The sequence below is a fragment of the Bos javanicus genome, chromosome 1 (genome assembly GCF_032452875.1).
Source record: "Bos javanicus breed banteng chromosome 1, ARS-OSU_banteng_1.0, whole genome shotgun sequence".
Taxonomy (NCBI): domain Eukaryota; kingdom Metazoa; phylum Chordata; class Mammalia; order Artiodactyla; family Bovidae; genus Bos; species Bos javanicus.
Genome location: NC_083868.1, coordinates 150,768,432 through 150,793,539, shown reverse-complemented (window position 1 = coordinate 150,793,539; position 25,108 = coordinate 150,768,432). Strand labels below are relative to the sequence as shown.

The following is a 25,108-nucleotide window of genomic DNA, read 5'->3' as shown; positions in this document are numbered from 1 at the left end:
AGCTGAAACTCTAATACTTTGGCCACCTGATGTGAAGCGCTGACTCATTGGAAAAGACCCTGATGCTGGGAAAGATTGAAGGCAGGGGGAGAAGGGGATGACAGAGGATGAGATGGTTGGATGGCATCACCGACTCAATGGACATGAGTTTGAGTAAACTCTGGGAGTTGGTGATGGACAGGGAGGCCTGGCGTGCTGCAGTCCATAGGGTAGCAAAGAGTCGGACAGGACTGAGCGACTGGACTGAACTGAACTGCAGGGCTCCCTGATGGTGGATTTCATGGAGGGTTCTGTGCAGAGGGAGTGCACAGCCTTGCAGTCAGAGGCGCATTATAAACCTCACGTCCCGAGTGTCAGTGAAGGGTGTTTGTGTTGACACAATTTCTGTTTAAATACATGAGAAGTTTTAACGATCTGTCTTTCCAAAGTGTGTCCTGTACCTAGGAGGCAATTTGAATGTGGTTCTCTTAAACGAGTCAAAAGTCAAGCAGAAACGGAAAAGCTGGCTTCTGTGCTCCTGGTAGTGAAAATGCCATCACCAGGGAGCCAGGGTGTCTCAGCCAAGCCAGCGGACATAGACTGACCTTCAGGACAAGTTCCGGGTTCTTTGAATTTCCTCCCTATTTCAGAGCACAAGGAAAGCTTTCCCGCTTGATACTCTCTAAGCGTTTGGTGATATGTTGTTTTTTAACTGCGGGGCAGTAAAGACAGATAATGTAATGAATTATCTGCGTTATTACAAAGTCTCAGTGTTTTTTTTCTTTCTACCTTTATCAAATTGATTTTTCTTAGGAACACTTGACTCTTGATCTGTCTCTTCAAAGTCTATTCAAAATAAAGACATCTGAGGATGCTGATAGAAGGAATTTCATCTGAAAACGTTGCTCTGTAATATCCCTACATGTAATCTCTCTGTTAATGTACATTTCTTTCCTTTTGCTCTGTTAAAAATCCTCTTGCCACTCAGGAAGTTCACATTTCTCATTTATGATACTGAGATGGTAATTACAATAGCAGTTAACTTGGCAATTAGTTATTTTATATGCTACCTCTAAAGTAATTATGCATTGTTGTTATTTAGGTGCTATAAGCAGTATCTGACTTTTTGTGACGCCCATGGATTATATAGCCTGTCAGACTCCTCTGTCCATGGGATTTCCCAGGCAAGAATACTGGAGTGGGAAAAAAAAAATACTGGAGTGGATTTCCATTTCTTTCTTCAGGGGATCTTCCTGACCCATGGATCAAACCCACGTCTCCTACATTGACAAGCAGATTCTTTGCCACTGAGCCACCAGGGAAGCCCAATTATACATTTATAATGTTTTAATTTTTTTTATGCCCAGTGTTGTTAGTTTAAAAATATGACACAAATAATGAAATAAAAATGTGAAACAGACCTCATTGTTCACAAAGATGGCTATCGATACACTTACTATCTCTTAAGATGTGACGTTGTGATTACATCAAGATAGATTCATTTTGAAGGCCAAGATTTGCTTCTAAAACAGACTTTGGGATTCTGTTCCCAAAGATATATTTTGTTTGATGGACTTTCTTAGAAATACATCATGTTCCTTTAATCTGTGGCCTGCTTGTCAGTTGTCTGCCGTTATGAAATGACTAAATATTTATGTTTTTCCAGTTGAGCTTAGGGGGGAAAAAAAAAAAACCCGACTCTGTTAAATGTGTTTCCTATAACAGAAGGCTCAGTGTAAAACAAGAGAGAAGTTGTATTTATAGTTGTTTTCCTTTTTCTAGATGTCACCCGCCTTTCAAATCTAGCCTGTTTTCCTTCAGATGTCTCATTTTTCCTGGGGACCTCGAGGCCGACCATGGCCCCCAGCCCGAGGGGCTGTGGAGCTGTTTGGGGGCTGGTGGGAGGGGCGGCCACTGCTCCCTCTGTGCAGTCAGCTTGATCAGCTTTCACATGCACATGTCCAGGCCTAGGGGAGAGAAAGACCCAGTGTTGACTCCTTGTAAAATATCTCCGGCTCCAAAGGAATATTACTGTCTAGATTCATTTTGTTCCCTTCTCAGGAATAATAATTAAAAAAAAAACAAAACCAAGAAGTGATGGGTAGGGGATGAATTGGGAGATTGGGATTGACATATATATATTATATATAATATATATATTATACATATATATACACTACGGGCTTCCCTGGTGGCTCAGACAGTAAAGAATTTGCCTGCAATGCGGGACACCCGGGTTTGACCCCTGGATTGGGAAGATGCCCTGGAGAAGGGAACGGCAACCCACTCCAGTATTCTTGCCTGGAGAAGTCCGTGGACAGAAGAGCCTGGTGGGCTACAGTCCTTGGGGTCACAAAGAGCTGGACACAGCTGAGTGACTGAGCGACAACAGCAAACGATTTGGATACCGGGCAGATTCAGGAAGCAGCAGAGCTGATGCAGACGCCGTTTCAGAGCGCTGAGGCGTTTGCTAGCTCTGCACCCCAACGTCCCGAGTGTCTGCCCTGCCCACAGAGACAGGTTACTGGGGCTCAGCTGCTGGCAGAGCAGCTGTCTGGCTGATCTTCACAGATTTCCTCGCCGTCACCTCGTGACTTGCCAATAGCGTCAGGGCCCTCGGTCTCTGCTGGGCTTCTGGTCCGCCAAGGCTAGTGCCAGCAGACTTGCTGGAAAGATGGCCTGTATCTCTGTTCAGCTCTGCACCTGGGAATTCTGTTAGTTTTTGAAATTGCCCACGATGGGAATAGATAACTTCACGTGTGTGCGCATGGGCTTCCCTGGTGGCTCAGACAGTAAAGCGTCTGTCTGTAACGCGCAAGACCTGGGTTCGATCCCTGGGTCGGGAAGATTCCCTGGAAAAGGGAATGGCAACCCACTCCAGTACTCTTGCCTGGGAAATCCTATGGATGGAGGAGCCTGGTTGGCTACAGTCCATGGCATCGCAAAGAATCGGACACGACTGAGCAACTTCACTGGCTCACTGGTGTGTGTATGCTCAGTTGCTAAGTGTGTCTCACCCTTTTGTGACCCCGTGACTTCCTCTGAAAGAGGCAGAGGAAAGGCCTCTGTCTTCCTCTTCTTCCTCTGTCTCTAGAATCTGTGTCTGCTTTTATGCCTTTCCCTCCATCCTACCTGTAAATACACCCCCTTTTCTCACCCTTAACAAACCAGCCAGACAAACGAGATAAACCGTCTTCTAATTAGATTGTAATCTAATCGAGGGCACGACTGAGTCTTGTGCACTCTAGCTGTTGGCCATTTCTTCTTTTTCCTCGTTATTATTTTGTTTATTACATTTTTTTGCCATGATGTGTGGCATGAAGGATCGCAGTTCACCAACCAGGGACTGAAGCCTCGCCCCTGTAGTGGAAGCTCGGAGTCTGAACCATGGGGCCAACCCTGGCTGCTGGCAATTTCTCACACGCGGTAGGCATGCAACAAATGTTGAATTGGTGAGCACAGTAGTGCTTCTTCCCTTGAGCTTTCTTCCCCTTGTCTCCCTGTCCATCAGCGTCTTTCATGAATAGCCTATGTTGACCTTCACATAACCTCCCAACCTTCTGCTAGTGAGCCTTTGGAAACTGGCCACGTTGTTGGAGATCACTCAGAGGTTGTTGACTTGCCACATCTAGTACCATTTGTTCATGTGTGGTTGGGTGATTGACTTGCTCATTTTTATTCAGCTTTCTGCAGATCGATGCTGTGAACTGTTTCTGCCTTACTGAAGGTCCTTCCTCGGCATCCAGGGCTGGGACCTTTTCTGACGTTCTCCTAATTCTCTGACGGCTTCTGCCTCTGCTTGGCCGTCCAGTTTTCCTCTGTCAGTTTCTCAAGTAGTTCAGATGCTGTGCTCAATTGGATCTGCCTCACTCCCTTGTGGGAGATTTTCTGCAGCTGGTGGGGGGTCAAGCCAGGTGTTGGGGGTGTTGGAATTTGTGATTGTGCCTTTACAACCTTGTGCTTCCCACTCGACCCTGAAGTCATGGCAAAGCCCACCTCTAGGCAGGGCTCAGTTCAGTGATTGAACGTGGAGGAAGCTGACTTAATGCCTGTTGATAAGTGGATGGATGGAAGACGCATAATGGGTGGTGGGTGGATGGATGGAGGAATACTTGAATGAATGGATGGATTTGAAGGGCAGGTTGAACTTAGATTGTGGAAAGAGACATACACCAATGTGATTTCTTAACTATAGGGGTAAGTCACTCAACATCCCTGAACTGTTCTCGTAGCCAGAGAGCCTCTCCCGTGTGCCTCCCTTTCACGCCCATGCTTTTGCTCATCTGGCTGCTCTACCTTGCATACTTTCCCTTTCCATTCCCACCTATGGAATACCAAGTGCCCATGATATATCACCCCTTTGAAGAGGCATTGCCACTCCATGATGCTAGGTGGAATTGCTGCCCCTTCTGTCCTCCTCTCATGACCTGATCACATTCTGCCTCCAAATCAGTCGTTTAACTAGAAGCATAATCCCCTCATCAAACCCTTTGTTTAATGAGGGCACTGTTCTGTGTCCCCTCTGGTACCTGGACACTCAGTACATACGTAGGCTGAGATGGATCACTTACCTTGATAACAGTTATTTCTCAAGTCTGAGATATAACATTGTATTCAGGGAGATTTATGGGCTGGACTAATTCCGCAGCAGATGATTGTATTTAAAAATCACAATGGAAAAGAGTATTCAGCATGTCTGAGTTGCATACAGATAATCAAAGAGAGGAAGGTGGTTCTTCTGAACACAGACCCTGCTGTATTCCTAGCAGAGACATTTGAACATAGACACAAGGCGCCGATGCTTTCTCCCTAATCCTGTTTTCTGCATCCTGAGCAGAATCCCGAGGTTTGCCTTCGCCTTTTCCCAGAGTGCATGGTTTTATCCCCAGGTCCCCTCCTCTCATGGTCCTGAGATGGCTCAAGGGTCATACAGACAGGACAGTAGCAGGTGACCTTTCTTTGTTGGCCAGGAGACTTTCTCCAGAAGTCTTCCTGTCACTTCCCCTGGGTTGAATTGGCTAAAATGATATCACACGCTCCGTTTTAAGTCAACCAGTGGCAAGAGGAGTAGGTGATAGGAGTTACCCAGTGATAGGAGTTGCCTCTGAAGCTGGGGCAGGGTCAGCCCTTCCCAGGGTGTTTTGGGGGTTGGGCTACACACCCAAGCGGCATTGGGTTTCCTCTCTTAGGAGAGGCGGGCACCATTGTGTCCGCTGCTTTTGCCATTTACGTGGAAAGTGAAAGTGTTAGTTGCTCAGTCGTGTCCAACTCTTTGCAACACATGGACTGTAGCCCACCAGGCTCTCCTATCCATGGAATTCTCCAGGCAAGGATACTGGAGCGGGTTGCCATTCCCTTCTCCAGGGGATCTCCCCAACCCAGGGATTCAGCCCGGGTCTCCAGCATTGCAGGCAGATTCTTTCCCATCTGAGCCACCTGGGAACCCCACCTATGGGGACGGGGCTGTAATCGGATGAATGGGGTCCTCTGTGACAGTGTCACTGTCCCTGGTGTTGCTGGTGGGTATGGTGCCTTTTCACCAATGATGGCTGTTGTTCAGTCAAGGTCCAGGGTTTTTTTGACGAGAAGGCAACTCTCTGGGATAGCTGGTTGTCTATCTTCCCAGAGGTTAAGCTTATGATGCATTCACTGTTGCTGACATAGATGGCCAGGAAAATCTCTGTGTAGGAGGCGACCTCTGGTCCAGCGTGTTTGGGGAACGAGAAGGTTGCAGTTCTCTGAACACGAGACGCTTGTGTCTGTCTGCATGGCACGGCCACAAACAACTGTCCATTGCAGTTGGGCAGTCTCCTGGCTGCTGATGGTCAGTACCAACCTGGCTCCAAGTCAGGGTCTCTCTGTGTGCCATGGCTGCTTTGCAAATTAAACTCTGCCCTTGAGATGCTCAACCGTGTCTGGCTTAGACCATTTCCGAGGAGAATTTTCCACTGACGATGATCACGTGTGTTCCTCTACCTGTCACTGTGCAGAACGCCGGGCTCACCCCATCTGGGAGGTACCAGGGTTCCTACCACTTGCCCTTGACAGGGTTGGGCGCTGTGTTCCTTGTTATCTGCTTTCTGTGGGACCAGGGGCTCTATTCAGCTGGCTTGAGCAGCTTGCTCTCATAGCAAAGTTCTCAAATGGCTATGTTTTTTGAGTTCCTGAGTCTGGTTTGCATAATTGTCTGACGTTTCTGCTTTGATTGGGCCGGCTGTTAACCTCACGCGGCTGGTAGCGTGCCTTTCTCTGGCAAAGCTTCTCTCTCCCCAGACTTCGTGACATGTCTTTGGATCCTTTGAGGCCGCTCAGCTGGCTTACGGGTAATTTACCTTGTCAGATAAAGTGCCCTCTGGGTAGATGAGATTTTAACAACATTATCATGCTAATTGAAAAATACCCATTGCACATATTTAATAGAATCGTCTCTGGCCTTTGCGCTTGTCTTTAAATCGAGCCCACCAATATTCCATCAGAAATCAAGTGTTTCTTTTGGCAGAGAAGAGGTTTGAGCACAAAAGTGTACTATCAGTCCTTCCAATGAATATTCAGGACTGATCTCCTTTAGGATGGACTGGTTGGATCTCCTTGCAGTCCAAGGGACTCTCAAGAGTCTTCTCCAACACTAATACAGTATTGGAATCAGACTATACATATGGTTTTGTATCATAATTTTCCCAATTTTCCCCTAAGAATTTGGATTTTCCATGTCCTACCAAGCCCTTTGCCCCACCAGTTGGGCCGTTTGCATTCAGTGTCTCAATGCACAGGCCCAAGCCTCCAGGTGGAGCTGGTGGGGGGCCTCTGGGGTGGAGTGGGAGGCTTGGCTGGCTGGTGAAACCATCTATAAATAATATCGCCCATTGCAAATATTGATTTTGATGCACTACTTAAGGCATTTTCTAATTTGAAAATATTTTCAACTGAAAAAGCTGTCATTTGCAATTCGTCATGTTATGAGGATCCTGTCTTAAATATTTTGGGATTGGTTATTTGACTTGGAAAGTTGCAGAAGCACAGAAATTCCTGTATCTCCAAAAAATAAGAGAATGGATATTAGAGCCACTCTGACAGGCATATTCTAAGAAAGACTTTTTTTTTTTTTAGTATTGCTCTCATCTTAAAAGTTTTTTTAATAGTTTTGCAAGTTCTATGCTTGCAAAAAATATGGATCCTTGTGGCATCTACACATTATAAAGACTGTTTCTTTCATGTGACTGAGAAAGGTGTCTAATTACGGTTCTCAGGATGCTGAATAAATCCCATCACTCTTTGGAGCAGAGAGCAGTGCTGAAGTACTGATCTGGGGAAACCATTATTACTAAAACTGGGAGCTGGGAGGAAAGGACAAGATTTTCAAAATATTTTCTTTGCAAAAGCATACGTGGACCTCAGTACGTCCATTACAGCTTGGCCTTTATCTCGTTCCTAATTTTTGCTTTATGATGCTGAACTTTTATTTGAAGAAGTGCTGCCATAACTCTGGCCCCTTACTTTTTTTTAGAAGGAAGAATTTTAAGTTCATCCCTCTTTTAAGATACTTTAAAATAATATTTTAGCAGTGGGTTTGTCACTAAATGTACAGTTGATCCTTGGTTTTAACATTTGGGAAAAAACCCAAAGTTTACTATATTGAAATTCTCTTTCAGGTTGTTCCAAGATCTTTGAAGATCCAAGAAGAAGCCGTGTTGACCAAAAGCAAGACAAATGACTTACAGAGAAAAAGATGGGGGAGCCAAGGGCGAGTCAAGGTAAAACAAAAAGCCCCAGAAAAGTCCTGCCTTTCAAAAGTTTTTAGAAAAATGTGAATGTAAAGATTTTGTTTCTTCAGTATTTGGTATTTGGGGGACCCAAACCTCCAAAGACCTTACCTGGGGTCCTTTAATGTACTTTGAGGAGCCTAGGCTGGTTCCCTAGATTCTCCCCCCAACACACAAAATGCCCTTGACCCAGTACCGCCTGTTCCTGCCTTCAACACTGTGGGGTTTTTAAAATCACCACTTTGTAAGTTCTGTATTCATCGCAACTCCTCCTTTCTCCACTGCCTTCTACTTTCTCCTGCTCCATCCAGAAGAGACAGCCAAGAACAATGTCTACAGACTGTGCTTTTTTTTTTTTTTTTGCTTGCCATCTCTCTTTATTCAAGCTATTTGTTGACATGGAAATTGTTGGTTCACGAGGATCCCTTCATGGCAAAGTACAAGGTGAAAATAAGCAGCAGTTCTGTGCTGAGCGAGGAGGTAGAAGGGTTCTGTCTTGGGCTGATAATTTAGATGATTTATGTGATTCTCTGCTCAGTTCCTATTTTCTGAATAATTATGTAAAACCTTATTTTAGGATTATCCATCCATATACCTAGAAGACTTTGTGTTTCTGAGTTTCCAGTGGCATCAGTGTAATAAGCAAAAATGAGAAATCTATTTTTTATTTATTTTTAATTAAAGGATAATTGCAGTATTGATTCGAGAAATCTATTTTTAAAGGAGCGGGATAGTTTGGAAGAAAAAGTTCGTCAAGAGTAGAAAAATTTCCCAATAAAGTGAAATTACAACGCTGTTGTTTTTTACTCGCTAAGTTGTACCTGACTCTTTGCAACTTCATGGACTGTAGCCCACCAGGCTCCTCTGTCCATGGGATTCCCCAGGCAAGAATACTGGAGTGCGTTGCCATTGCCTCCTCCAGGGCATCTTCCCGACCCAGGGGCTGAACCCTCGTCTCTTCTGTCTCCTGCATTGTTATGCAGATTCTTTACCACTGCGCCACCTGAGAAGCCCGTTGCAGTTCTAGAAGAATGTATTATAAACATGTATTCTACTGCACCATTTTATTCAGTAGATAGTTTTAATATTGACTATATTTCCAAGATCCTTATGTACTATTTTAACGGGTGGTATTATATAGTATAAAATTATAGGAAGCAATGCTTTTGAAGAATTGTGGTAAGAACAGAAACTAAGTAATAAAACACTGTATCTGTTACTGAAGGGATGCAAATCAGTATGATGCCTTCTTGAATGTGCTTTTATGATAGCTATATTTTTCTGTCCTATTACTGGGTTTGGTTAGTGGTTATTTTACCTGAATTCAATTGCAACCTCATTTTGAGAGGTCCACACAGGGATTGAGTCTTTGCCTTCATTAGCTATGCAAAAAAATAAAATAAAAATAAACTTGGAGAATTTCAGCAATTTATCTACAAAACACGCCCCTTGTTTCTTCAGGACTGTCAAGCTTTTCTCAAAAAAAAAAAAGCATTCCAGAGGTCAAAGAGATTATGGTGGGGCTGGTGTAACACTGACTTATGCCTCAAACTTAAGAGTCTGTCCTCTCCTGATGTGAAGGCGGGAGTGATGAATAGATGGTTCAACAGTTCGTGGTGCCCAGGACGCGCTTGGAGCAGAGTTTGTGTCCAGTAAGAAACTGCAGTTACATTGGACATAGTTCCTGAGGCCACACCCCCATCAGGGCCTGTCCTCTTCATCAGTTAAAAGATGGAAAATAAAGATGTGTCCATTTGCAGGGATGCTGGGACAAAGTACCACAGACTTGGGGGGTGCTTAGACAGCGGAAGTTTGTTCTCTCCCAGCTCTGGAGCTCAGGGTGAGGACAGGGCTGGTTCCTCCTGTCTGTCCATCTCTGTGGCTTAGAGATGGTCGTATTCTCCCTCTGTCTTCTGCTTATGCAAATCTGTTTTGAAATTTCCCCCCCTTTTTTTAACTAAGGACACCAGTCATATTGAGTTAGGGCCTACCCTAATGACCCCACTTTAGCTTCATTACCTGCAGAAAGACTCTGTCTCCTAATAAGGTCACATTCTCAGATGCTGGGGGTTTGGGAGCTGAAGAATTGATGCTTTTGAACTGTGGTGCTGGAGAAGACTCTTGAGAGTCCCTTGGACAGCAACCTGTCCATCTTAAAGGAAATCAGTCCTGAATATTCATTGGAAGGACAGATGCTAAAGCTGATGTTCCAGTTCTTTGGCCACCTGATGCAAAGAGCGGACTCACTGGAAAAGACCCTGATGTTGGGAAAGGTTGAAGGCGGGAGGAGAAGGGGACGATAGAGGATGAGATGGTTGGATGGCATCACTGACTCCTTGCACATGAGTCTGAGTGAACTCCGGGAGTTGGTGATGGACAGGGAGGCCTGGTATGCTGCGGTCCCTGGGGTCACAAAGAGTCAGACATGACCGGGCAACTGAGCAACATTACCATAACGGGGTGTGTGAGGGAAACAGTTCAACCTATTGCAGTACTTATTTATATCTGTTGGAATGATAAAGCCCTGTTGTACCGAAGGAGTTCAGTTTCTTATTTTTAGACGAACGTAGAGGTGCATTTGGTTTCTCATATTTCCACCTCCCACTGGTCTTTGCTTACTTTAGGGAGAGCAGGCGCCCGAGCTGGGGCCAGGTTGAGCCGAGGGAGGCACCAGTTTCAAGGAGATGCTCCCTCTCGAGTGCTGATTCTGTTCCTGCCGGAGCTGAGAAGGGGTGCCTCCTGAAATTGTGGGCCTCAGGTGGACGTCTCGCTGACCTCCCGCTCCATTTAGGAGACCACTGCCCGGGGGGGAGAGTCAGACCTGTGCAGTTCTTAGGGTACGTTTTGCTATTAATAGTGAGAAACTGACGTACCTAATGTCCACTCATCCGGAATCAGTGAATCTGATGACCGGTTCTTGCAGTGAATGGATCCGTTATGATGAGTTTGCTCAGAGACCTTTTACCTAACGGGTCTGCGCTTAATGACTAGTTAGCCTAAAATTTAAAATTCCGTTTTAAAATTAAGGACAAAGGGCCTTTATGAAAAGCCAGCAGCTTATTTTTTGGGAATTATTTTTTCACAAAGTTGCAGGATTTTATACAGTATCGGCTTGCTTGCTTTCTTTCCAGTATTCAGTTCAGGTCAGTTCAGTCTCTCAATCGTGTCTGACTCTTTGTGACCCCGTGTATTTCCAGTATTGATGGCCACTTATCAAGTGCTTGAAGGAAAAATGAAAGTGTTAGTCACTCAGTGAGTAGTCTGACTCTTTGTGATGCCACAGAGCCTGCCAGGCTTCTCTGTCCATGGAGCTCTCTGGGCAAGAAGACTGGTGTGCGTTGCCTTTCCCTTCTCCAGGGGATCTTCCTGACCCAGGGGTCGAACCTGAGTCTCCCAAATTGTGGGTAGATTCTTTACTGTCTGAGCCGCCAGGGAAGCCCTATGAAGTGCTCACTCTGTGCCTAGCCCTGTGAGGGGTTTCAGGAGCATGATTCAATCTAAGACTCCCAAAGGCCTTCGGTTGTAGGCAGAGGAGATTCACCAAACAGTGCTTCTACTGGGGGACTGACCAGTTAGACACCGGCCAAATTTTCTGTCACACCTGTGTGAATTCAGTTCAGTTCAGTTCAGTCTCTCAGTCATGTCTGACTCTTTGTGACCTCATGGACTGCAGCACATCAGGCCTCCCTGTCCATCACCAACTCCCGGAGCTTACTCAAACTCATGTCCATTGAGTCGGTGATGCCATCCAACCATCTCCTCCTCTGTCATCCCCTTCTCCCCCTGCCTTCATCTTTCCCAGCATCAGGGTCTTTTCCAATGAGTTGGTTCTTCCCATCAGGTGGCCAAAGTGTTGGAGTTTCAGCTTTAGCATCAGTCCTTCCAATGAATATTCAGGACTGATTTCCTTTAGGATGGACTGGTTTGATCTCTTGGCAGTCCAGGGGACTCTCAAGAGTCTTCTCCAACACCGCAATTCAAAAGCATCAATTCTTTGGCGCTCAGCTTTCTTTACAGTCCAACTCTCACATCCATACATGACCACTGGAAAAACCATAGCTTTGACTAGATGGACCTTTGTTGGCAAAGTAATGTCTCTGCTTTTTAATATATTGTCTGGGTTGGTCATAGCTTTTCTTCCAAGGTGCAGGTGTCTTTTACTTTCATGAGTGAATTGCAGAGCATCAATTTGGAGGTGGTAATTGAGGGTCTTTTTTCCTCCTGACATCAAATAGGTGTTGTCTTTTCCAGCTCCATCAGCCAGTTCTCCAGCTCTCTAATACCAACTGAGCATCCTACAATTTGATTTAATTCTGAGACCTCCCAGAGTTAGTACCAGACACCACAGGCTAAAGGCTCAGTCCCACAAGACTGTTCCCCACTGCAGAGACCAGTGGAGAGCATCAGGTCCCCAGGTTACCCATCCTTCTGTCCAGCTGGGCTACAGTTAGTGGTTCCCACAACCTCTCTCCAGGATTCAGTAATGTTTTTAAAATTAGAGGATAATTATTTAACAATATTGTGATGGTTTTTGCCACGCATCAACATGAATCAGCCACAGGTATACATATGTCCCCTCCCTCTTGAACCCCCCTCCCACTGCCCACCCCATCCCACCCCTCTGGGTTGTCATAGAGTACAACCCAGCAGTCCCACTACTGGGCATATACCCTGAGGAAACCAGAACTGAAAAAGACACATGTACCCCAAAGTTCACTGCAGCACAATTTACAGTCACTAGGACATGGAAGCAACCTAGATGTCCATCAGCAGATGAGTGGACAAGGAAAGTGTGGTACATATACACAGTGGAGTATTACTCAGCCACAAAAGGAGCACATTTAACTCATTTCTAACGAGGTGGGTGAACCTAGAGCCTATTATACTGAGTGAAGTAAGTCAGAAAGAGAATGACGAATGTTGTAATTAACGCATATATATGGGATCTAGAAAAACGGCATTAATGAACCTATTTGCAGGGCAGCAGAGGAAACACAGGTGGCTTCGCTGGTGGCTCAGATGGTAGAGAGTCTGCCTGCAGTGTGGGAGACCCAGGTTCATTCCCTGGGTTGGGAAGATCCGCTGGAGAAGGAAATGGCAGCCCACTCCAGTGTTCTTGCCTGGAGGACTCCGTGGACAGAGGAGCCTGGCAGGCTACAGTCCCTGGGGTCACAAAGAGTCAGACACGACCGAGTGACGAACAGTTTCACTTTCAAAGGAGACACATCTAGAGAACAGACTTATGGACACAGTGGGGATAATTTGAGAGAAGAGCCTTGAAACATATACATTACATATGTAAAATCGATAGCCAGGGGAGTTTGCTTTATGACGCAGGATTCAGTGATTCGAGAGAAGGAGCCGCAGAAGTCAGGACAGTGCTGTACTTCCTATGACAAGTTTTTTACAAAGGGCACAAATGAACAGATGGATGGGAGTTTGTAGGATGGAGGTCCAGAAGGGTGCCGAGCATAGGGACCTCATCTCCAAGGAGCGGGGGACGTGGGGATTGCTCACCAACTAGGAAACTCTCTGAATCCTGTCGTTTAGGGGTTTTATGAACATTTCATCACATAGGCAAGACTGGTTACAGATTCAGTCTCCAGCTCTTCCTCTCTCTCCAGAGGGAAGGGGTGGGGCTGAATGTTCCAGGTCTCCTATCAAGGCTCTGAGCTTCTGAGACTAGCCTGAATCCATCAATGGGTCCATCACAAGTCACTTCATTAGAACAAAACATGGTCCTGGGACTCCTGGTGGTTCAGTGGATGGGGCTCCCTGCTCCCAATATGGAAGGTTGGGGTTCCCTGGTGGGGAAACCTGGTTTACTGGAGAAGACCCTGATGCTGGGAAAGACTGAAGGCAGGAGGAGAAGGGGACGACAGAGGATGAGATGGTTGGTTGGCATCAGCAACTTGATGGACACAAGTTTGAGTAAACTCTGGGAGTTGATGATGGACAGGGAGGCCTGGCGTGCTGTGGTTCATGGGGTCTCAGAGAGTCAGACATGACTGAGCAACTGAACTGAACTGAGGTGGAGAACCGGATCTGGCTTCCATCCTGCATCTGACTCTGCCCCTCTGCTCAGATGCACTACCATTTGAGGGAGCCCTGCCCCCAGGCCTTCTCAGGCCTTCTCTTGCCCATCCCCCAGTCCACACAGCACCTGAAGTGCCTGGGAGCCCAGAGCTCCTGCCCAAACTGTCCCGAGCATCTTTGGGGCCGACGCAGGCTCCTTCCTTGAAATCCATCCCCGTGGCAGGTCCGTGTGTGCCTTTCTAGACCTGACAGGCGGCCATCAGGGCCGTGTAGACTGGAATGTCCCCGTGATTGTGTCGGGGGCCAGAGCCGGGTTGGGAAGAGAAGCAGGGAGGGAGTGTCCTTTTTCTGTTCTGGCCCCAGCCCCGCAGATATCCAGGCCTTCTCTTAACCATTTGACCACATTGCCTCCCTAATTACACAGCGCTTATTTTCCTTTTGGCCCTGTGTGCCAGTCCGTACTTGATGCAGTTTTATCTAAAGCAACCCAAATCAAATATTTGTTTCTGTGTAGTAAGCTTTGGCATTTTCAAAACAGGGATGAAGAAGGGATCGTTTCAGTTTTCAAGATACCCAATAATAAAAGAACACTGGGTTGTGAAATCCAAAGTCATAAACATATACATTACCCAAGGAATTTATTGCAAGAAGTATGTAGTCGAGAAAGGTTTTTTAGACGACACAGATCCAAGTTTTGCAAGGGTTCAAGGGCAAGTAAAGGAGAAAATAAAAGGCTCCTATAGGGATATCAGTGCATCAGGTCATTCAACAATGACCAAATATTTGAGAAATGCTCACTGGAAACACAAAAGTGAATTAGAAGAGCTTTTTAAAAAGCCTCTTTTTTAAAAAGCTTTTAAAAAAGACGAAGAACAGACACCAAAGGACTGCAAAGACAGTTGAGGGTGTTTGTGAAGGGGAGAGACAGTGGGGAAGGTGCCAGAGCCGTCACCTCCTGGGCTTTGGGGCTGCCGATGCTTAGCTGATGTGGTCTGGAGGATGACAGCACCATTCACATTATCGTTGTTTAGTTGCTAAGTTGTGTCTGACTCTGCGACCCTGTGGACTTCAGCACGCCAGGCTTCTCTGCCTCCACTGTCTCCCTGAGTTTGCTCAAATTTGTGTCCGTTGAGTTGGTGATGTTATCCAACCATCTTATCCTCTGCTGCCCACTTCTCCTCCTGCCCCCCATCTTTGCCAGCAAAAGGGTCTTTTCCAGTGAGTCAGCTCTTCACATCAGGTGGCCAAAATACTGGAGCTTCAGCTCCATCAGTCCTTCCAATGACTATTCCTTTAGAATGGACTGGTTGGATCTCCTTGCAGTCCAACGGGCTCTCAAGGGTCTTCTCCAGCACCACAGTTCAAAAGCATCAGTTGTTTGGTGCTCATTGACATTGACTGGTCCATACGTTCTTTGAGTTGATGGTGATCCTGGTGGTGGTGGAGGTGGTTAGTATCATATACCCTGGCTCCCTAGGGTGGGGGAATGGGAGGAGCACTGGTTCCCCGTTTCCCTGCCTTCCTGCCAGTCCGAGTGCCTCTTGCTCTTAAAGGCTTCATGATGGCACCTCTGTGGCTCTCTCCCTCCTCTGGGTACTCTCCATGCCCCTCACCAGGCAGTGTCCCTGGCTGCCTGCTGTCATGACTGAACTCTGAGTATCTGTATCAATTGTTTCCCCTTCTCCATCCCTTGAAGGGCGTGGCTGTATTGCATCTGGAATCTATATATCCCCTTCCCCACAGCTTCATCCTTATGCCTTGAAAGTACCCCAGACTTCCTCATAAAAGACATGAGACATAAACAGTCGTTATTAAGTTTATGTCTTACTGGGTTACAGATCGAATGGCCTTTGTGACTTCTGTGATGCATCTGTGGTCTTGGATATCCAGAATGTTGATCCTGTTTCACTGTGCTTAGAAACCCCAGCAGGCTGGCAGAGTCCCATCATGGGAAGTGAGGATTCAGCTTGGAGGGAAGGGCTCCGAGAATCCCAGAGTCTTCTGGTTGAAGTTTCTCGGTTCCTCTTCAGTTTCCCAGCTCATTTTGAGGGTGGGTCAGGGTTTTAGATCATGTCTGGTAGCTCAGACAGACTGGAAAGAATCTCCCTGCAATGCAGGAGACCTGGATTTGATCCCTGGGTTGGGAAGATCCCCTGGAGAAGGGAATGGCAACCCACTCCAGTATTCTTGCCTGGAGAATTCCCTGGATAGAAGAGCCTGACAGGCTACAGTCCATGGGGTCATAAAGTCAGACATGGCTGAGTGACTAACACTTTCGTTCTTAGATGAATGGAAATGCTTTATTTGTAGGTTGAGGTGAAGTCAGTTTCTTTTGAAATTCCTATTGGAGTCACCTTTTATCTCTCTAGTTGGGAAAGTCTTGAGGGGCATCTAGGTAACCTGGTTATTAAAAGCATATAGTGTATATTGGTAATTGCCACAAAAATGCCATGGAACACTGTATCTCAAGTCTCAGTGGTTTAAAACAAGGAGCATTTGTTCTGCTCATGAGCCCGTGGGTCTGCCATTCACGTTAACCTTCCTGAGAAGTTTTGGTTTTGTAGTTTCCCTCACGTGCCCCAGGTTTGATGGGCTCTCAGATGGATGATCAGTGGTCTTGGCTGGAGAGATTGGATGACTGGGCTTTTTCCACATGCCTCACATTTGCAAAGCACTAGCCCGGGCAGGTTCCCATGGGGCTAGAGAGTTTCAAGTGGAGACGCTTGGTGTCTCTTGAGACCTGGGCTCTCCTCCTGTGTTCTGTTGGATGAAGCAAGGCCCAGGGGCACGCCAAGAACCGGGCTTGGGGAAGCAGACCCTACTTAGCAAGAGGAACCCCTGTCACGGGCGGAAGGCACGGACCTGGAGAGGCATGGAGAACTGACGCCCTCTGCCCTCTTTTAACCCACCATAGCATGACAGGAAAGTGTGAGCCTGCTAGCCCCCGCCTTCTCTGTGCATCTCCAGCACATGCAGGGCACTTTGGTTTCCTATGTGGGCCGTGAGCCAGTCCCACGCTGAGCAGCCTCACACAACAGCCTACTTGGTGTTTCCCATAATCCCGTACCAGGCTGGACAGTTCTCCTCTCCCGATGTTGCCAGGGGCTGTGGTCATCTGAGACATGATCATGCTGGAGTGTCCAGGGTGGCTCCTCTGTGGGCCTGGCACGTGGGCCGGGTCCCAGCCATGTACCCACCTTGGGCCCCCGCCACATTGCTGTGCCGCCCTGGGGCATGGGGACTGGGTTCCCACAGGCGGGAAGGGAGAACTGTGCTCAGGGCCCCCCAGAGCCTCCTTCTGCAGCGTTTTAGGACCAGAGGTGGTTGCTAAGTCTCCTGGGCTTTGAGGGTAGGGGACAGGCTTGTGGTGTGTGTGTGCAGGGGGGCGGGGTGGTGTGGGGTGAGCTTCCTAGGGGGGATGCTGAAGCCTACAAAAAGAACCCTTGTTCCTGAGCATGGGGTTCTGCAGCGGTTGGGTGGGTGGGGGCTTCCTATTGTCCGGAAGCCCTGAGGAGGCTGTCCTGGGGAAGTCAAAGGAATCCCCCCACCCCCAGGGGAGCCAGTTCCGAGAGATCTCTGGCCAGGCCCCCGTGCTCTGTCCTCTTCCCGCTAGTTTGCCAAGAATGTGGGTTAGCTTCAACCGTTCCCCAAGTCAATTTCAAGACCGTGCTTCATTCCTTTTGCATATTTAGCAACTATTATCCCCCAGAGGACTTACTTTTGACTTGAAGGGGGAATTGCATATTTCCCAGGATCAAGAAATTTGGCTTTAGGAAAAAATAATGTCTGAGGTTCCAAGTTTGTTATCTTCCTGAACAACCAAGCTCCCCCTGTTCTTGGGACTTGCAGCCGCCTGGGGGATAGACTCCACCCCACCCACCCCACCCCCAAGCATTAGGGCTTCCCCGGTGGCTCAGAGGTCAAGACTCCACCTACCAATCCATTGAGACCCTGGAGACACGGGTGTAATCCCTGGGTCTGGAAGATCTTCTGAAGAAGGAAACGGCAGCCCATTCCAGTGTTCTTGCCTGGGAAATCCCATGGACAGAAGAGCCTGGCAGGCTGCAGTCCGTGGGGTCACAGAGAGTTAGACACGACTGAGTGATGAACACGCACAGACCCCCAAGCATGCAGACCTGAAGATGAAGGCATCCCATGAGAGGCCGAGCTGTGTCGAAAGTGGATGTGTTTGTACCTCGAGAGGGTCAGAAAGCCTGGATTACAGATGTACTCCCGTGAGAGCCCCAGCAGACCCCCCGGAGTGATGTGTTTGCAAACTTGGAAGTCCGCGTTTGTGTCTGTCTTCCTGTCATCAAGTTGCTTGTTTTCATTCTGAAGTTTACTACTGCTCAGAGTCAGAGGCCTGATTTATGAAAAAGAAAACACACAACAGTAACTGTTAAACAAAAAGTGATCCCACCTAAGAACATAAATTAGAAAAAGTTGTTTTCAGTGCCAGAAAGCAACCGATGGCTAAGACCTACAGAAGCCCAGGGCTGATTGGGGAAACGGTGCCTGGAGCCCTGAGAAAGGGTCCTGAGGATGGGAGAGGTTCCCCCTGGGGTCAGCTTTGGCTGGACTATGGCCAGGAATGGAGGGGGCCTACAGTGGGTGGTGGGTAGCTGCGGGGAAGAAGTACCACTGCCCTTCTCTCCTCCCGCACCCTGAGCAGCAGACAGTGTCCCATTGGTCGGACTTGATCGGGCCCAGAAGGCAAGGGCGCTCAGCTGAGGTTGTCTGTAGGGGTCAACCCTGGGGGGCACTGGCAGGCTGTGGGGGGTGAAAAGTGGAGACTGGTTCTGGGGTGGGAAGGCAGAAAAGAACTGCAGCATGCTGGTTTGTAACCTGAAGAAAGGAGTATCCTGGGTGAAGTCTTTATCCCTAGAATACTGGTATCATAACATTTAATTCATGTGGGTTTAAATTGTCAGTACATTAAATTATCTTCACAGTACAGGGTGAAACCTGTTAATTATGTGAAACCGAAGATCCTTTTGGGTCTTGGTGTCAGGCCAGTCTGACCTGAATCCCGGCACTGTTTCTTATTAAGCATGTGATCTTGGAGAAGTTAGTGACTTCCCTGGGTGTCCACAGGCTTCCCCGGTGGCACAGTGGTAAAGAATCTGCCTGCCAGTGCAGGAGATGCAAGAGACAAGGTGTTCAATCCCTGGGTTGGGAAGATCCCCGGGAGGGGAGCATGAAAACCCACTCTGGTATTCTTGCCTGGAGAATCCCATGGACAGAGGAGCCTGGTGGGCTACAGTCTGTCCATAGAGTTTCGAAGAGTCAGACATGACTGAGCACTTGAGCAATCATGAAGCTTACAGATGTGTGTTGCTGTTCAGTTGCTCAGTCACATCTGACTGACTGTGACCCCATGGACTGCAGCATGCCAGGCTTCCTTGTCCTTCACCATCTTCTGGAGCTTGCTTAAACTCCTGTCTTTGAGTCAATGATGCATCCAATCATCTCATCCTCTGTCACCCCCTTCTCCTTCTGTCTTCAATCTTTCCCAACATCAGGGTCTTTTCCAGTGAGTTGACTCTTTGCATAAGGTGGCCAAAGTACAGATGTATAGATGATATTAGTTTGGGTAGAAATGTCAGAGTCCAATTCTATCAATATAATAGTAATTATCATTTTGGGGGGTCTCATTTCTTCCTTTGAATGATTGCTTATAGATGCTGCTCATGTAAAATGATGTGTATCAACTGAATTTGGCTTGAATTTTGGGGAGCTTGACATCTTATGGTTTTGGGGATTAAAACTAAATATTATTCCTGACATAAGAGAAGTCAGGTTTCTGGTCACTTCATTCACTGTCCATATCTAAAGGCAAACATCTGAGGAGACCTTCACTGTTCACCTAAAACTGTCACAACATTGTTAATCATTATATGTGCTCAGTCGTGTCCGACTCTTTGCGACCCCGTGGACTGTAGCCCACCAGGCTCCTCTATGGGAATATTCCGGCAAGAATACTGGAGTAGGAAGCCATTTCCTCCTACAGGGGACCTTTCCGACCCAGGGATCGAACTCACGTCTCCTGTGTCTCCAGGTTCTTTACCAGCTGGGAAGCCCCGTTAATTGGCTATTGCTGCTGTTGTTCAGTGGCTTAGTTGCGTGTGACTCTTTGCGACCCTGTGGACTGCAGCACACGAGGCTTCCCTGTCCTTCCTCATTGGCTATACTCCAATGCAAAATAATTTTTTTTTTTAAATAAAGGCAAACGTTTAATGCAGGGCTGGGATTTCTTTACTGTTGTGTGTGTGTGCTGTGTTCAGTCCTGATGGAACACAGAACACAGATTCGTGGCTGCTTACGGCTGTTTATGACACCCCTTTGTGTCTCCTAGCTGCCTGGGATGCTGAGTGAATGGTAGCAGCGCTCGCCTCCTGAAGGTCATGATTCAGACTGTCCCAGACCCAGCAGCTCATATCAAGGTAGGTTCCATCCTGGCCACGAAACTGCCCTGACTTCCTCCTTGACTGGATTTTCACAGACCTCTGCCCACCTCTCAGTGAGTACCAGGGTCAGCCGTCTACAGCTGTGAGCCAAACCCAGTCCACTGTCTGTTTTTCCACAGCTCGGGAGCTAAGAAAACGCCTTTCACATTTTTAAATGGTTGAAAAAAAAAATCAAAAGAATATTTCGCAGTGCATGTAAATGACAGGAAATTTAGATTTCATTGTGCAGAAGGAGTGTTCTCCTGGGCTCTAGCCATGCTCATTTCCATGCCGTCAGGGGCTGCTTCCACGCTGTCATGGCAGAGTTGAGCCCTTCCAACTTGGGAGACCATATGGGCTGCAAAGCTGACAGTATTTACTATCTGGTTCTTTGCAGGGAAGGAGAGCTGACCCCTGAGTTAACATCGAAAACCACATCCAAACTCTCTGACTTCTGTTCTAATTCCATCTCTTTGACGCTTCCCGAGGTTACCTAGGGAGAGACGGGAGGGGCGGAGGCCTGGGTTTCCAGCGCTCAGCTGCCGTGTTATCGGGGCGCCCCGACACTTCAGCAGCTCGTCACCCACACCTGCTCCCCTCCTCTGCCCACTGACAGCTCTTCTGCGGGCTCTGGAAGTGAGAGAACTGAGGGGCTGAGACTCGAGCCAAGGCAAGTCCCTGCAAGGAAGCTGGCCCGTTCCTTTTAAGGCTCCGTGTCCACGTGGTTGCAGCCACCGGGAGGAAATGAAGTGATGGTTTTCATATACTTGACCCAAATAAAAGTTACAGAAAACGTTGGGGCTTGAGCTACATCAGCCAGATAGGCTGTCTGCACCTGCCCTGGTTGGTTCAGCTGTCTGCATTGGCCCAACTCGCTCACTGCCTTGCCAGTTCCTGACTTTCCCCATATAAATTCATTTCCCCAAGTGGCCTGGTCGGTTTTGTTTTGTTTTTCTAATTTTTACTCTTTACCTGAAACATTTATTGAAAATTCAAAATGGCTTATAAAGGAGAAAGTTTATGGTATTGAACAATTTTACCATTTGGGGTGGGGGGGTTACTAAAACATAAAACACCCTCTGAAGTGACATGTACACACGCATTTACATACACATGTGCATTTTAAAAGCAGTGTATTTGGAAAAGTGTTGTGTACCATGTGCAACTCACGTTCACACACATTTGATTTCTTTGAGAATGGAATTAGAAGTAATGAGTTTTAAGTGTGTTTTTTTTTTTTTTATAGCTTTGTGGGTGTTCTTGCAAGTGTGAGAAATACAGGGAGTCTGAAGGGTGTGGAGGATGCTAGATTTCTTCCAGGGACTGAGAGGAGAGGACCTTCTGGCAGACACTATCGTCTGATTTCTGTGTGACGGTTTATTGGGGTATGGCTGCTATGTCTACAGAAACACAAGTGGGAAAACTCTTGTGGTGGTGATAAGGTTTCTTCAGAAATATCTGGAACGTGTTTGGTGAGTGTGTTTGTGCTACACCCAGATGGAGGAGGGGACCTTTTTTCTTTTCAGTCTCTGTTAATCACGAAGCCACAGGTTGCAAAGAGAAGCTCTCGGAGAAGGAAAGTGACACAAGAAATATCTTCTGAAGCTCAGAGTATGAGCAGCAACAACTGAAATTCATTTTGACTGGCGTTTTATTTGTAACCAACCAGAAGGAAAAGATGAGGTCAGCAAGAAATTATTGCAGATTTTTAAAGTTAATTTATCCAGTCCAAACAGACAACTCTGAGAAACACGATCCCTGTAAATGTCTTCAGGAGAAACATTCTGTATTTGATCTCAGAAGTAAGCTATGTTTTCAGCTCTGATTTATCTTATTATCTTCATATTGCTTAATGTAAATGTAAGTGAAGGATAATTTTGAGAAATGGTAACCTTGAGAGTTTCTTAGAAACAAATTTCAACTCAAATTGCTTCTGTGTCTTTGAAGATGAACTGGCAATTTAGAGAGGCAGATAGTAATAGCCGATGTTGGCTCTGAGATAGAATTCTATTAAAGCCATTTGCTTCTCTTGTAAATCTATCAAATTCCACCTACTGAAATTTTAATAATTATTCCTGGACTTCCTTTTTTTTCCGTATATGGAATTGGTGTCCTTGACAACAGTCAGGAAAATAAGACTGCTTTCTACTGTTTCCTTAAAATACCCAGTTTGGGGAGTTTACTCAGTAAAATTTTCTGTGCTGAGATGTTTCTGGTTCTGGACTAAGGGACACAGCTCTTATTTCTCAGAGAGGAAGTTCTTATAAATGACACATGACAAGGTTCACTTGATATGTTAATGCAGAGAGTGGAAGAGTTTGTTTTTGGCTCACTGCTCCAGAAATGTTTTTCTCATCTGAAAAGTACTTGAATTCTCTGCAGAATTGACTTCACATGGCAGTTGTGCTGGGAGACAGCCATAAAGACTTTATGCATCCTTCGTACCCCTGCATAGGCTGATCTGGAGGAGAGAAATGATCCTTTTGTATTAGGAAATGTATCCCACATAGCTTCCTATAGTTCTTTCCTGCCAGAGCAAATTACTCTTATCCTTTCTATATTGAAAGAGCTGGAAATGATTTTACAAAGGAGGCATGGTAAATAATTATGAAATGTTAGTCTTGACTTACATAATGGGACGGTCGTGGCAGTCAGTTTACAAGGAAAGTGAACCGAACTTTAAATGTATTTTTAGCCTATTCTTCACTGACGAGAATAGTAAGTTATTAAGCACGTTTTATTTGTCTTTCTTTTCCGGCCCTTCCAAGCACATTTTTGGAGAAGGAAATGGCAACCCACTCCAGTATTCTTGCCTAGAGAATCCCGTGGACAGAGGAGCCTAGTGGGCTGCCGTCTGTGGGGTCGCACAGAGTCGGATGTGACTGAAGAGACTGAACACAGATGCATGCATTGGAGAAGGAAATGGCAACCCACTCCAGTGTTCTTGCCTGGAGAATCCCAGGGACGGGGAGCCTGGTGGGCTGCTGTCTATGGGGTCGCACAGAGTTGGACACGACTGAAGCGAGTTAGCAGCAGCAGCCAAGCACTTTTTATTTATTTATTTAAGTCTGCGCTGGGTGTCCGTTGCTGCGAGCACGCTTTCTCTAGTCGCACAGTCTGCACCGCAGCACGGGGCCTCTCCGTACCGTGGTTTGTTGTTGTTGTTGCAGAGCACAGGCTCTAGAGACCTGCCTCGGGAGTTGTGACACATGCGCTTGGGCTTACTTGTCCTTCAGCACGTGGGATCTTTGCGGACCAGGGATGGAGCCTGTGTCCCCTGCATTGGCAGGTCAGTTCTTAACCACTGGACCACCAGGGAAGGCTCAAGCACGTTCTTGTGATAAAAATTACGGTGTCACAACAGTATGCACTTAGCTGGTTAGGTCATATGACCATTCTGTTGCTCTGCTAACGGGTAGCACCTTTTACCACCAAAGATGGATCCGGACTCTTTTCCCTGTTAGCTGCAGCCAAACTCATACTGCTTGCTGCATGACAGGCTAATAAATTCAGAGGTAAGTGGTGAGTTGTTGGAGGAATTAATAGTGCTTTAATTCAGAAAGCCAGCAGACGGAGAAGATGGTGGACTAGTGTCCTAAAGAACTCGGGCCTCTTTTTTTCTAAAAAAAGGGGGCGTGGGAGGTGGTGAGCCTCATTGTTGTGAACTTCTTGGTGTGGGAATCCTTTGCTCTTGCAGCTGCCTGCCTAGGTCTTGTAACAGTGTTCCTATAAACTTCCAATGAGACAATTGTTGCTTTCTGCTCTGGAACTTTTTATCTCTGCGAATGGGGAAGTGCTGTACCTTCAAAGGTTAGAGGCTTGAGAATGGGCTTTTCTGTACATTTCAGGCTATAGGCAACGTTTTTACAAAGGTGCTGGCCAGCATGACTAAGCACAGGCCACAAAGTCCAATGTGGAGTTTTTTCCTATTTCCTGTTACATCCTGAGCAGGGAAAAAAGACTAGAAAATCCATTTTATTAGGATTTGGCGAAGATTTCGGTAATGGATTCTCATCCTGATAAAGGAGTTCCCCATGTATGTTGTTGCATTTCCTCATAAGAGCTCTGTTTTAATATTTCCTTTTACTAACATTGGATGAAGAGGATCAGCAGAGTAGTGAAGTTTATGACTTTAAAGAGATGTCCAGTTGGTACCTTTTGTTATCGTTTCCTTTGCCATTCACCAGCTACCCACTTGGAATACTATACAGTTTTGAACCGGCCAAAGGAGGATGGGACTGAGAGGGAAAGGGTCTGAATTTTAGTTCTACCCTGTGGATCACAGGGTGTGTGACCTCACAATGCTGGTTCCTAAAACTCCCTGAGCCGTGTGTTTTTGGCAAAGTTCATGACGTGGGTCCTGGCCTCCTAGGACCTGATTTAATTCCCTCTCTATCATTGTGAACTCGGTGATGTTGAACGACTTCCTTAATCTCTCTGCTTGGTTTCCTCTTTTCTGAAGCGGAAGTGCCTACTTTGGGGATTAGTGTGAGGATTTAGTGATCTGTTATTACAAGTAATGCACCTAGATCCCACCAGGAGCTCCTGTGGTTGGTAAAATGAGGGTACCATATCCATATTGAAGAATTCACAGTGTCATCGTGTCTGATTTACATAGAGCCACGTGGATACCTCTTAGAAAATACTGAGTGAAAAAAAAAAATCTAAAACAGGATGAGCTCAGTGGCACAGTACTATTTACGTAGAGGGAAGCACATGCACTTCCCAAACATCATGTACTTTTCATGGATACGTGTGGACCTGAAACATCGTGACCACATCCAAGGGAATGAGTGCATGTATGGGACATGTTGGCTAGTTGGCTAAATGACTAGTTGGCTAGTTACTCTGAGAGGTGGTTGAGGGATAAGGGATAGATATAACGTC

At 46.6% G+C, this 25,108-nt stretch overlaps 1 protein-coding gene across 4 annotated transcripts in view; it reads left to right on the top strand.

Moving 5' to 3' along the window:
• The window catches only part of ERG (ETS transcription factor ERG), a 316,294-nt gene that overhangs the window by 70,348 nt on the left and 220,838 nt on the right, over positions 1-25,108 (top strand). For 3 of the 4 annotated variants that reach the window (XM_061424857.1, XM_061424862.1, XM_061424853.1), the window contains exons 2-3: positions 7,629-7,730; positions 20,131-20,218. In XM_061424857.1, the coding sequence (XP_061280841.1) occupies positions 20,180-20,218 (39 nt within the window). In that variant the 5' untranslated portion in view covers positions 7,629-7,730; positions 20,131-20,179. Of the gene's footprint in view, positions 1-7,628; positions 7,731-20,130; positions 20,219-25,108 lie in introns of those variants that run through there. The other variant, XM_061424872.1, reaches the window with a different exon arrangement.